The 13,504-nt window shown below is 45.1% G+C and overlaps 1 protein-coding gene across 2 annotated transcripts in view; it reads left to right on the top strand.

The window, feature by feature from the left end:
• Positions 1-12,789, top strand: part of LOC120047845 (synaptopodin-like) — a 30,319-nt gene extending 17,530 nt beyond the window's left edge. For both annotated transcript variants that reach the window (XM_038993394.1, XM_038993393.1), the window contains 2 exons: positions 1,025-3,321; positions 11,123-12,789. In XM_038993394.1, the coding sequence (XP_038849322.1) occupies positions 1,025-3,321; positions 11,123-12,067 (3,242 nt within the window). In that variant the 3' untranslated portion in view covers positions 12,068-12,789. The remainder of the gene's footprint in view (positions 1-1,024; positions 3,322-11,122) is intronic.
• Positions 12,790-13,504: the final 715 nt, after the last annotated feature.

The following is a 13,504-nucleotide window of genomic DNA, read 5'->3' as shown; positions in this document are numbered from 1 at the left end:
AGACTTTCCAACAGACACTGGGAGACAAATTCACCTTTCAGCGGGACATTAACCTTAAACACAAGGCCAAATATACACTGGAGTTGCTTATCAAGATGACATTGAATGTCCCTGAGTGGCCTAGTTACTGTTTTGACTTAAATCAGCTTGAAAATCTATGGCACGACTTGAAAATAACTGTCTAGCAATGATCAATAACCAACTTGACAGAGATTGAAGAATTTAGAAAATAATCATGTTCAAATATTGTACAATCCAGGTTGTGCAAAACTCTTAGAGACTTACAATGGTATATTCTAACATGCAATGACTCAGCAGTGTTAATACTTATGTAAATTAGATATTTTTTATATTTCATTTTCAGTAAATTTGAAAAAGACTCTAAAAAATGTTTTCACTTTGTCATTATGGGGTTTTATGTGTAGATAGGTGAGGGGGATTTTTTAAAATCCATTATGAATTCAGGCTGTAACACAACTAAATGTGGAATAAGTGAATTTATGTCACTGTCTCCTCAGACTTGTTAAGACCTTGTCCTCGTTGGTTCACGTCAGTTTGAACATTTACAAGCTTATTGTTGAGGGAACGCTTTCAACGGAGGTGTTCAAATGGTTTATTTTGTTTTCTGTAAAAGATGGTAGCTAACTAACACAAGTCCTCAGTCTGTTCTGGGGTTATGAGTTCAATGAATTTGTCCAAGCTTTTGTTGCTGTCATCAAATAACAATCTTTATCTCTCTCTCCTCTCTCTCTTCCTGTATCCCTCTCTCCCCCTCTTCTCTCTCTTCCTGCATCCCTCTCTCCCCCTCTTCTCTCTCATCCTGCATCCCTCTCTCCCCTCCTCCATCACTCCTCTATCCTTCTCTCTCTCTTCCTGCATCCCTCTCTCCCCCTCTTCTCTCTCTTCCTGCATCCCTCTCTCCCCTCCTCCATCACTCCTCTATCCTTCTCTCTCTCTTCCTGCATCCCTCTCTCCCCCTCCTCTCTCTTACTTTCCCTTCCTCTATCTCCCACCCTCCGCCCAGACCTGACACGTAGTGCCAGCCTATCAGAGAAGGAGTTGAAGGAGGCGAGGGTGAGGTCACAGATCATCGCTGCCCAGCTGACCGTCCCGTCTGGCTGCTCCAACTCCCGCGGAGTCCAGCTCTTCAACCGCCGCCAGCAGAGGGTCAACGCCTTCACGCTAGAGAGCTGCGGGGAAAGAACAAGGGAAGAGGAGCGAGAGGCGAGAGACGGAGATACCAGGAACAACAACCTGACATGGGAAGGAGAGAGAGGGGGACCTAGTGAGGGGAAAGAGAAAGACATAGAACTGAACTGGAAGAACAGCGCTGGAACAAAACAAACACTCTGGTCGCCACCCTCTGGAAGTGAGGTCACCGGAAGTGACATCATGAAGGACCCAGGTGACGAGCACATCTACGAGGAAGTGGAACCTGTGACACAGGAGAGACACTTCCAGCCGGTGAACGAGAGACAAGGGGAGGAGGAAGAGAGGAGTGGAGAAAGAGAGGAGATATACGAGGATATTGAGGGTGAAGTGAAGGATGAGATTATACCAGTAAATGACAACAACACCGGTCCAGTCAGAGAGGAAGTGGGGATGAATAGGGGGTCATACACATACCCCACAGCTCCGTCTGAGACCCGTAATGGCTTCCAAAGCACTCAGGGCTCTGATGGAGAGATCCAGAATGGAGGCCGAGTTTCTATGTCCCTGTCCAGACAGGCCCCCACCATCGTCAACCGGACAGCCAGACCCTTCTTCTCTCCACCCACCATACAGCCCAAGTCCCCAGAGGCAAGGAGTCCCGTCATGGATAACAACATACCTCCAGCCCCCTCCTATCCTACCCCAACTCTTCCCCCAGCTTCCTCAGACTCCACTCACCCTCTCCCACCTTTCACTGCCACTCGCCCCATAGCCTTCTCCCCTCCTCCCCCTCCTCCCTCATACCCCATGCCTCCTCTCCCAGCCTTCCCCATCCATCCTCCTCCTCCCTCCCAGTCTATCTCCAGTCCTCCCCCTATGTCTACTGTCATGTTCCCTAGGTCTACACCCGTCCCCCAGTACAACCCCCCTTCTACAGCTGCTTCTGTTTCCCAGTATCTACCCCCCAACCCTCCTGTCACCCACAACATACCTCCTCCAAGTTCCCCTAGACCCAACACCTTTGTCCCCTTCACCCCTCAGCCTATTGGTCAACAGAACCAGCAGCAGCTAATCAAAACGGGCATCCTGGAGGAAGGGGCGGCGGCCATCAGACGATCGTCGACGGCCAGGAAGTCCATGTTCACCTTTAAGGAGAAGCCTGTCATGGCACCCAACCCTGAACTCCTCTCTCTGGTCCAGGGGAATGATGACAGGAAGAAGCACGGCCTCCGCTCCGTTCCCGACCCAGCCCCAGAGGAGGAGCTGCTGGCTCTGGGGGCCGAGGCCTCTAACTTCCTAGCCAGGGAGGAGGTGAAGGCGGAGGCTGCCAAAGTGCCGGAGTGGTCCTCCTGTCTCAAGAGCTCCAGGACCAGGGAACCCAGGGGGCAACACCAGCCAGAGCAGACCCTGACCAACGCATCAGGGAAGGGGGCCGAGCTGTTCGCTAAGCGCCAGTCCAGGATGGAGAAGTACGTAGTGGAGAACCAGTATGTCTCCGGTGGTGGAGGTGGTCAGATGAGGTCGCCGTCTCCCACCGCGTCTCTGCCGCCATCTTGGATCTATCCATCTAATATGCCTGGCCGGGTCAAAGCTATTGCTAACAACACTGACCTCAGCGCCAGGCTGACCCGGACCCTCCAGACCCCTCAGCCCGCGAACAGGAGGCCCAGCCAGCAGGCTCCAACTCCGGCCCCGGTCCCCGAGGAACCACCCCTGGAGAACGGCTGCACCAAGATAGAGATGGACCTCTCCAGGCACAAGCCCTACCAGCTCAACTCCTCCCTGTTCATCTTCAACCCAGTCCAGGACTCTACCAGCACCCTGCTGAGCGCTCTGCCCCGAGGGGCCCCTCCACCACCCAAACCCCTGGTCTCATCTGAGGCCTACTCCAGGCAGGCCTCCCTGCCCTCCTCCAACCCTCCATCTCACAATTACAACAGCCTGCCCCGCTTCAGACCTACCCTGTCCCCCTCACTTCAGCCCCCATCAAGAGGAATTGGAGGTGGGGATTACTATCCTTCACAACACGGGGGGACTCCACAGCTGAGGGACCCCAGGATCACCTCTCCTGTCTCTGCCTTCTCTCCGGAGAGAGTGGCCTCTCCTCGGTCGAGCGTCCAGGCACCCAGACCCACCTTCTCTACCAAGAGGGCAGGGATCGAACCCCAGGTGTGGAGGCCTTCTTTCTTCTTCTACTGATAGATCTACTCTGTTTCTACTCTGCTTCTACTCTGAACTGTGTTAACACAACCAAAGTACAACAGATAGACAGACAGAAATAGCCTTATTTTACTCTATTGCACACGACAGATACAACGGATACACACAGTCGATTTATTGGATACCTAGATACTACAGGGTTAGACGTCACTGTTGACGTTACTTTACAGTACAAAGCTCAACATATATTATTTGTCTACACCTAAAGCCACACATTTTGTTGGAGCTCCTTGTGGAATCTTGATTTCATGGTTTTGCTGCTTCATTAGTGGTTAAAGAAAACAAGTTTGCTATGCAACTGACAAACACGCTATAGAGCCAGAGATCAAATCCCAGAAAAAGGAACATTATTTAATGTCAGTTAACAGGGGAATATTTGCCAAATAGTACAATATATAAAAACCACTGACTGTACTTCTGTCAGCTCCTAAAGAACTTTGGGGCGAGAAATCGGGTTCACACTTTTTCCAGTGTTTTTCCCCTTCAAGTCTCCAGAAAGACTTGATACAAAGAGAAAGAGAAAGGAAGAGAGCTGGAGAGAGAGAGAGAAGAGAGAGGAAGAGAATAGCAGAGAGAGAAGAGAGAGGGAATAGCAGAGACCAACAAAGAAAACAAGATACACAAAGCCCTTTAACAGATGCTCTGGCGTCTATTTTATGATCTATGATTTGTAATTTAATACGAGCTTACAGACATGAAAGTATCAGGCTGGGAACTCCCTTTAATGTCTCTGTTTCTAATATAGACTGACTGATGTTTGAAATGGCACCCTATTCCCTGTATAGTACACTACTTTTGACCAGGGCCCATAGGGCGCAGGTCAAAAGTAGTGCACTGTATAGGAAATAGGGTGCCATTTGGGATGTTGCTTTGACTTCTGATTCTCAGTTTCTCTGCCCTTAGACGAGAACTACCAAATTATATACTACTATTAACGTCCTGTGAGCCCTGGCTCTGAGGCCATTGATGTCAGTCATTTACACACTGCACTGCTGCATGCCATTTGACGTAATGTATCTTAAAAATGTTTCTTACGACTTGACTGAGCAATAATTTCAGGTGAAGTGTTTATACATAGAACAACATAGAATGAAAATATAACTCGTGAGTGTTTTGAGATTTACGATGTTGATTACTAAACCAAAAATAGGGGAGCCTCAAAACATACAAGTGTTTGGAGCTAGTGGACAATAATAATAATTATAGCTTCCTCGTTTCTCTTATCTCTGATGCACTCATTTCTGATTCATAGAACAACAATATAGAATAGAACTATGTTTTCAGATGTATAATGTTGATCACTAAACCAGCTAGCTGACAACAAGGACTTTGGTTTTTCTCTTTCTCTATTCTTTTATGCGCTGATTTCTGTTTTTCCAATTCTGTATCTAGAAACTTCTCTTTTTCTGTTGAACTGTTTCTTCTTCTCTCCTGATTAAACCTTTATCCTTTCTGTTTTCCTGGAACCTTCTTTCTTTTGTTTGTCTTTTTACCTAACCGGTCTTCTGTTTCTTCTATCCTGAGGTTTTCCACTCATCTACCTTTACAGTACCCATAATCATAACCAGAATCATTTTCTATTGACATAGTTTACTGAAGCATATAGTACATTGACCTAAATGTATATCTCTGCAGGAAAACATTTGAAAGCAGTCAATAGACACGACACAAATGCATATTCCTAAAGGCTACCACCCAGTTTAAAACTCAGAGCCGGCAGAGGACACACCAGATAAATACATCAAAGAAAAACCAACAGACTTTTTTTTAAAGAAGTAACCGTTTTAAAAGATTCTCTCTGAAGGTAACGGAAACACCCTGTACAATATGAGTGATCACACTGCATTCCACAACCTGTTTCTTTGTGAAGGAAGGGTCTTAGCTTTCTAAAAGCCCCCCAAGGGCGTAAAAGCATTCAGACAAATAGTATGACCCATGGCCCCTACCTTCAAAAGAATGGTATGACCCATTGCCCCTACCTTCAAAAGAATGGTATGACCCATTGGCCTTTCTTGTCCAGTATGAAAACACTCCAGGCTCAAGGTACAGGTTACCCTTAGGGCCTAAGTAGGTGCAGACTTGTCACATGCTTCGTAGACAACAGATGCAGACTAACAGTGACATGCGTACTGACGGGTCCTTCCCAACAATGCAGAGTTAAATATAAGATGAAATAAAAATAACATGGCTATGTACAGGAAGTAGAAAATAACATGGCTATATACAGGAAGTAGAAAATAACATGGCTATATTGTCACGATCGTCTTTACGTGAATGAGTGGACCAAGGCGCAGCGTGAGAGAAATACATCTTCCTTTTTATTTGACGAAGACGTAACACGAAACGAAACACTCTTACAAAGCTATAAACTAAAATGCACACACAAGCTACTAACGTTCAACATAGACAATTACCCACAAAAGCCTACTGCCTATGGCTGCCTTAAATATGGCTCCCAATCAGAGACAATGAATGACAGCTGTCTCTGATTGAGAACCATTCAGACAACCATAGACATACCTAGACACCTACACTCAACACAAACCCATACACTCTACCAAAACCCCCTATACCATACAACCACCCCAGACGAGACAACTATACACAAACATCCCCCCTGTCACACCCTGACCTAACCAAAATATTACAGAAAACAAAGATAACTAAGGCCAGGGCGTGACATATATACAGGAAGTAGAAAATAACATGGCTATATACAGGAAGTAGAAAATAACATGGCTATATACAGGAAGTAGAAAATAACATGGCTATATACAGGAAGTAGAAAATAACATGGCTATATACAGGAAGTAGAAAATAACATGGCTATATACAGGAAGTAGAAAATAACATGGCTATATACAGGAAGTAGAAAATAACATGGCTATATACAGGAAGTAGAAAATAACATGGCTATATACAGGAAGTAGAAAATAACATGGCTATATACAGGAAGTAGAAAATAACATGGCTATATACAGAAAGTAGAAAATAACATGGCTATATACAGAAAGTAGAAAATAACATGGCTATATACAGAAAGTAGAAAATAACATGGCTATATACAGGAAGTAGAAAACAACATGGCTATATACAGGAAGTAGAAAATAACATGGCTATATACAGGAAGTAGAAAATAACATGGCTATATACAGGAAGTAGAAAATAACATGGCTATATACAGGAAGTAGAAAATAACATGGCTATATACAGGAAGGAGAACACAACATGACTATATATACAGGATGTAGAAAATAACATGGCTATATACAGGAAGTAGAAAATAACATGGCTATATACAGGAAGGAGAAAACAACATGACTATATATACAGGAAGTAGAAAACAACATGGCTATATACAGGAAGGAGAAAACAACATGGCTATATACAGGAAGGCGAAAACAACATGACTATATATACAGGAAGTAGAAAATAACATGGCTATATACAGGAAGTAGAAAATAACATGGCTATATACAGGAAGTAGAAAATAACATGGCTCTATACAGGAAGTAGAAATAACATGGCTATATACAGGTAGTAGAAAATAACATGGCTATATACAGGAAGTAGAAAATAACATGGCTATATACAGGAAGTAGAAAATAACATGGCTCTATACAGGAAGTAGAAATAACATGGCTATATACAGGTAGTAGAAATAACATGGCTATATACAGGTAGTAGAAAATAACATGGCTATATACAGGAAGTAGAAAATAACATGGCTATATACAGGGAGTAGAAAATAACATGGCTATATACAGGAAGTAGAAAATAACATGGCTATATACAGGAAGTAGAAAATAACATGGCTATATACAGGGAGTACCAGTACCGAGAAATGTGCAGGGGTACGAGGTAATTGAGGTAGCTATGTACTGTATATATGAGTAAGGGTCTAGCAACAGCGTGTGTGGTGAGTGTGAAAGTGTGTGTGTGTGTGTGGCGTCAGTACGCATGTGTGTGCATGTTATGTGAGTGTGGGCGCATGTGGTTTGTGTGTGTGTGTGTGTTGTGGTGTGTGTGTGTGTGTTGGGGTTGTCGGTGTAAGTATGTGTGAGTCTGTGGGTAGAGTCCAGTGTGTGTGTGCATAGAGTCAGTGCAAGAGAGTTGGTGCAAATGGGTCAATGCAGGTAGTCTGGGACGGATAGCCATTTGATTAACAATTCAGCAGTCTTGTTAAGCCGTCTTATGGCTTGGGGGTAGAAGCTGTTCAGGGTCCTGTTGGTTCCAGACTTGGTGCATTGGTACCGCTTGCCGTGCAGTAGCAGGGAGAACAGTGTATGGCTTGGGTGGCTGGAGTCTTTCACAGTTTTTTGGACCTTCCTCTGACACCGCCTGGTATAGAGGTCCTGGATGGCAGGGAGCTCAGCCCCAGTGATGTACTGGGCCGTACGCGCTACCCTCTGTTGTGCCTTGCGGTCGCATGCCAAGCAGTTGCCATACCAAGCAGTTGCCATACCAAGCAGTTGCCATACCAAGCAGTTGCCATACCAAGCGGTGATGCAGCCAGTCAAGATGTTCTCGATGGTGCAGCTGTAGATTTTTTTGAGGATCTGAGGGCCCATGCCAAATCTTTTCAGACTCCTGAAGGGGAAGAGGCATTGTTGTGCCCTCTTCACAACTGTGTTGGTGTGTTTGGATGTTGATATATCCTTAGTGATGTGGACACAGAGGAACTTGAAGCTCTTCGACCCGCTCCACTGCAGTCACGTGGATGTGAATTGGGGGCGACGCTCGCCCCCCTTATTACTGTAGTCCACAATCAGCTCTTTTGTCTTAAAAAAAATCTTGAGGGAGAGGTTGTTGTCCTGCCACCACACTGCCAGGTCTCTGACCTCCTCCCTATAGGCAGTCTTATTATCGTTTACCACCATTGTGCAATTTTCCCTCTAAGAAAAATACACGTTCTAGTTTACCCCATTAGTTAACACAATCAATGTTTTCCTCTACTGGGCGAAATGCCAATATTAGCCACTTTCAATGCAACATACTGAAACAAAATTAACTATGTAAGACTTTTAGTATGTAAGTGTTACGGCTATCGTCATATTCTTCCTCCTCCTCGGACGAGGAGAGGCGAGACGGATCGGACCAATACGCAGAGTGGTTAGTGTTCATAATGATTTATTAAAACGAAACTGAATACTGAATTACAAAACAAATAAACGAAGTGCATAAATCGATACAGTACCGTGTGGTGCAACAAACACAGACACGGAAACAAACACCCACAAAACACACGTGAAACCCAGGCTGCCTAAGTATGATTCTCAATCAGGGACAACGATTGACAGCTGTCTCTGATTGAGAATCATACCCGGCCGAACACAAACATCCCAACATAGAAAATCAAACATAGACAAACCCACCCAACTCACGCCCTGACCAACTAAATAAATACAAGAAAAAGGAAAACAGGTCAGGAACGTGACAGTAAGAGATTATTTTTTTGCACTGCAGTAGGATTATATTGCATTGACAGGGATGACTCAGCCCGTACTCTACAGACCTGTGCGGCATAACCAATCAGAGCTGCAGTATCCCTATATGCAAATCGACCATTGACATATATGGATCTGTGCCATTCCTTAGAACTGGACTGTGTTTACAGCATGAGCGATTGTGAGTAGATGCATTTTGTTGTGAGTAGATGCACTCATCAAAGTAAGAGCTGTATGTAGCCACATGTGAACATTTTGTTCAGATCCTTTGCTACTTAGTGAGTTATTAGCACAGTTATAAATCATTTGTAGTCAGCAGTGGGGGAGTGGTTGCTTCCTACAAGAGCACAAAACGTCTACATTTCTAGCCATCTTTGAAAAGAAAGTCAGGTAAGGAGCATTTCCTCTGTCTTAATTGGGCAGTGTTGTATTTTGAGACAGAATAAGCTAAGTAGCCATTAGGCAGAGGGTAGCATCATTTGTCTGATTCTCTGTAATAATGGTATGGGAATAATAATGAACTTTATTTTGTAAAGTGGTTTCTTGCATCAAACAACAACATTTTCAGTCACATCCTTGTCTGAAGGACAAGTGGATAAACAGGTTCATTTTAAGCCCTGCATATTTTTTCAAAAACTCAACAACAACAAAAAAACACTGAATGTAGGCTTACATTGAACACCACACAATGGCTGTTAATGCAGGCTGAATGATAGAACAGCATGTTAAAATATGTTAAATGTTAAAATATTATGGGATGCATTTTCTCCATTGTTTTTGATGGTAGGCCACTCTGGTAGGCCCTACATTATGACCAAATAGCCACAGTAGCCTACTTGACCACTGTTATAACTGTAACTTAAAGTGGGTAAAACCTCAGTGTTTACAATAAAAGTACGCCAGAAGTTGCACAGACTTTTCACAACGTTGAAGTTTGCTCTCAGAAGACCTGAAATTTGCTCAGTGCCGAAACAAATGTTCAGGGAACGTTGCCGTCGTGTCGTCAGCAAACTTAATGATGGTGTTTGGAGTCATGCACATTTGTTGGTGAACAGAGAGTACAGGAGGGGACAAAGCACGCACCCCTGAGGGACCCCCGTGTTGAGGGTCAGCGTGGCAGATGTGTTGTTGCCTACCCTCACCACTTGGGAGCGGCCCGTCAGGAAGTCCAGGATCCAGTTGCAGAGGGAGATGTTCAGTCCCTGGGACCTTAGCTTAGTGATGAGCTTCGAGGGTACTATGGTACTGAATGCTGAGCTGTAGTCAATGAATAGCATTCTCACGTAGGTGTTCCTTCTGTCCAAGTGGGAAAGGGCAGTATGGAGTGCAATAGAGATTGCGTCATCTGTGGATCTGTTGGGGCGGTATGCAAATTAGAGTGGGTCCAGGGTGTCTGGGATGATGGTGTTGATGTGAGCCATGACCAGCCTTTAAAAGTATTTCATGGCTACAGATGTGAGTGCTATGGGGCAATAGTCATTTAGACAGGTTAACTTGGCTTTCTTGGGCACAGGGACTATGGTGGTCTGCTTGAAACATTTAGGTATTACCGACTCTGTCAGGGAGAAGTTGAAAATGTCAGTGAAGTCACTTGCCAGCTGGTCAGCGCATGCTCGGAGTACACGTCGTGGTAATCCGTCTGGCCCTGCGGCTTTGTGAATGTTGACTTATTTAAAGCTCTTTCTCACATCGCCTACGGAGAGCGTGATCACACAGTCATCCGTAACAGCTGGTGCTCTCATAGATGCTTCAGTGTTGCTTGCCTCGAAGTGAGCATAGAAGGCCTTTAGCTTATTTTACATTCATGTCTCGCTACCCTAGTTTAGCATTATCATGGTGTCTTACATTCATGTCTCGCTACCCTAGTTTAGCATTATCATGGTGTCTTACATTCATGTCTCGCTACCCTAGTTTAGCATTATCATGGTGTCTCACATTCATGTCTCTCTAACCTAGTTTAACATGATCATGGTGTCTCACATTCATGTCTCTCTAACCTAGTTTAACATGATCACGGTGTCTCACATTCATGTCTCTTTAACCTAGTTTAACATGATCACGGTGTCTCACATTCATGTCTCTTTAACCTAGTTTAACATGATCACGGTGTCTCACATTCATGTCTCTTTAACCTAGTTTAACATGATCACGGTGTCTCACATTCATGTCTCTTTAACCTAGTTTAACATGATCACGGTGTCTCACATTCATGTCTCTCTAACCTAGTTTAACATGATCACGGTGTCTCACATTCACATGTACAGAGATTTATACTCTTTATACTCTTTACTCTCTCTCCACAGACGAGGAAGGAGTCGCCTCCAACCCCGACCCACACCACCCCCACTCCCACCAGGACACCCCAGTTCACCCGTCGGTTCAGCAGCCCAGAGGGACCACACACTCCCAGCGGGGTCCGGTCCCCTACCCCCCAGACCACCATCACCTCCTCCTCCACTTCCAGGCCCCCCCACCAGGGCACCTCCACACCCACCTCCCCTGTCTCCCCACCCTGGGAGACGAGGTGCCAGTCCCTCGCGATGGTCACCAAACCCTTCTCCACTGCCTCTTTATCCAGGCCTAAACCATCCACTACCACCTCACCTATATCGCCTGTATCTCCCTGGGGGTCCCGCTGTCAATCCCCTAACATCAACCAGACAACCAAGCCTTTCTCCACCACCATCTCCAACTCTTCCTCTTCCAGACCCTCTCACCAAAGCACCATTACCTCTCCTCTCTCCCCCTCACCCCTGTCCCCTCCCTGGGGTTCCAGATGCCAGTCTCCCATTGTCAGCCCAAGCCCCAACAACTCCAAGGCAAACCATCGCCTGTTAGCCAAGAACATCATCAACGCGGCCAAACGTAAAAACAGCCCGTCCCCAGGTGCTCTGAGCGGCCACAATCTCCCAATCTCCCCACAAGGTGGCATCACTACCCACCAGCACCACCAGGGCTATGACCAGCAGCACCACAGCAGCTCCAAACCCCCCTTCAGCCCCTACCAGTCCAGGGCCATGGGGTGCCAGTCCCCCCACTTCGCCAGCCCACCTCCCACCCCTACAGGGGTGATCCGGTCCCCAGTAAGGCTCTACAACACCAGATCCCTCACTGACTCGGATGCTTCGGTGGAATCGGAGGACTCTGGGCTGAGGTCTCCAGGACTGCAGCGTACCCACAACACCAGTCCCCGAGGCTGGGGCGGCAGCCTGAGGGTGAAGAGGGGCAGTTTTGGCACTGACCTGTAGGGGGAGCTGGGGAGAGAGGGTCAGGAGAAAGGACCATTGAGCTTGCGAAATAAGAGAAAGAAAGAAAACCAGGACATTGATAAAAGGGACTGGTGGGTTTTGGACAATTCTTAATTTCATTGACCTATAGGAGCATCTAGATGGAGGGCCAGCTCAGCGCTAGCCTCACAGGGGAGATATGGTAAGGACTTTGAAAGGAACTGACCTTGTGTGTTTGTTGCTTTGGAATAAGGGACAATAATGTTGACCACACAGTAAATAATCTGATGCCCTTACAACGCAGCTGGGACATAGAAGCATCCTGTCTGGTGATTCTAAAGTTCACTAAAACCCACTGATTTGTCTGGCTGGCTATAGAAGAGTCCAGGACCATCAAGCTCAGAGCTAGCTCAACAGTGGGATTACCGAGAGGAGATTGAAGGGACAATTCACTGTTGCCTCTTCCTCTCATTCTTACATCTTATAAAACACATTATACATTTATTGCACAAAAAAAAAAGAAGGAAATTGAAGGGATTCTAAAATCCAAAGCGACTTGTCTACAACTTTTGATATGGACCTTGTAATTGAAAAACAAAATGTGTTGTTTTAAATCAGGCATTGCTGAAATGTAAAACTAGCTTACTTGCATTTGACTTTGACAAGAGTTCCTTGAATAATCAAATTATTACAGTAGCTTACTTATGTTTACTCTTAAAAAATAAATAAAAGGTTTATTCTAATTTATACCAAAAAAAAAGAAGGTATACAGACTAGAAGGAAAATACCAAAGACAATATCTGGAATGATGCAATGTTTTCAAAACAGTGTTACACTTTTCCTCCCCCACGTAAGACATTGATAATGTAGTGGCGTAGATATGCTTTTGCAGTTATTTTGTATATATACATATATATGTGTTTTAATGTTGCTGGGTATACATTGGAGTAGACAGGAATACAGTTAAACCATAGGTTGACATGATGTTTTGCAGGTCTGACACAGGTCAAACTGGGGAGAGAGAGAGAGTGACTGGATTTTAAATGGCACCCTATTCTCTACAGTGCACTACTTTACACCCGAGCCTTATGGGCTCTGGTCAAACGTAGTGCGCTAAATAGGGAACAGGGTGCCATTTGGAAACAGAGCGCAATTTAGGACGCTGACAGAGTATCGATGCGTCAGTTTTTAGTTCTGTAGTAATGGTGGTGGCTACAGGGAGGCAGGTATAGGAGTTTTGTAATATAATATTATAGCTTACTGGACTATGCTTTCATCAAACAAATCCCTTTGAAAGTTGCCGTGATAGTTATTAGATTAGGAAAACAAAAAACGGACTATTACTCTTCAACTCTGAATGAGTACGTAGAGATAGAATGGGTACAGTCAGAGCCATGTATTTACATTGACATTTTATAAATACGGCTCTGGTTACAATGTAGTTTCTCTACCTATCCA

The sequence above is a fragment of the Salvelinus namaycush genome, chromosome 5 (assembly GCF_016432855.1).
Source record: "Salvelinus namaycush isolate Seneca chromosome 5, SaNama_1.0, whole genome shotgun sequence".
Taxonomy (NCBI): domain Eukaryota; kingdom Metazoa; phylum Chordata; class Actinopteri; order Salmoniformes; family Salmonidae; genus Salvelinus; species Salvelinus namaycush.
Note: the sequence above shows the minus strand (reverse complement) of the source record. Positions and strands in the feature narration are given on the sequence as shown.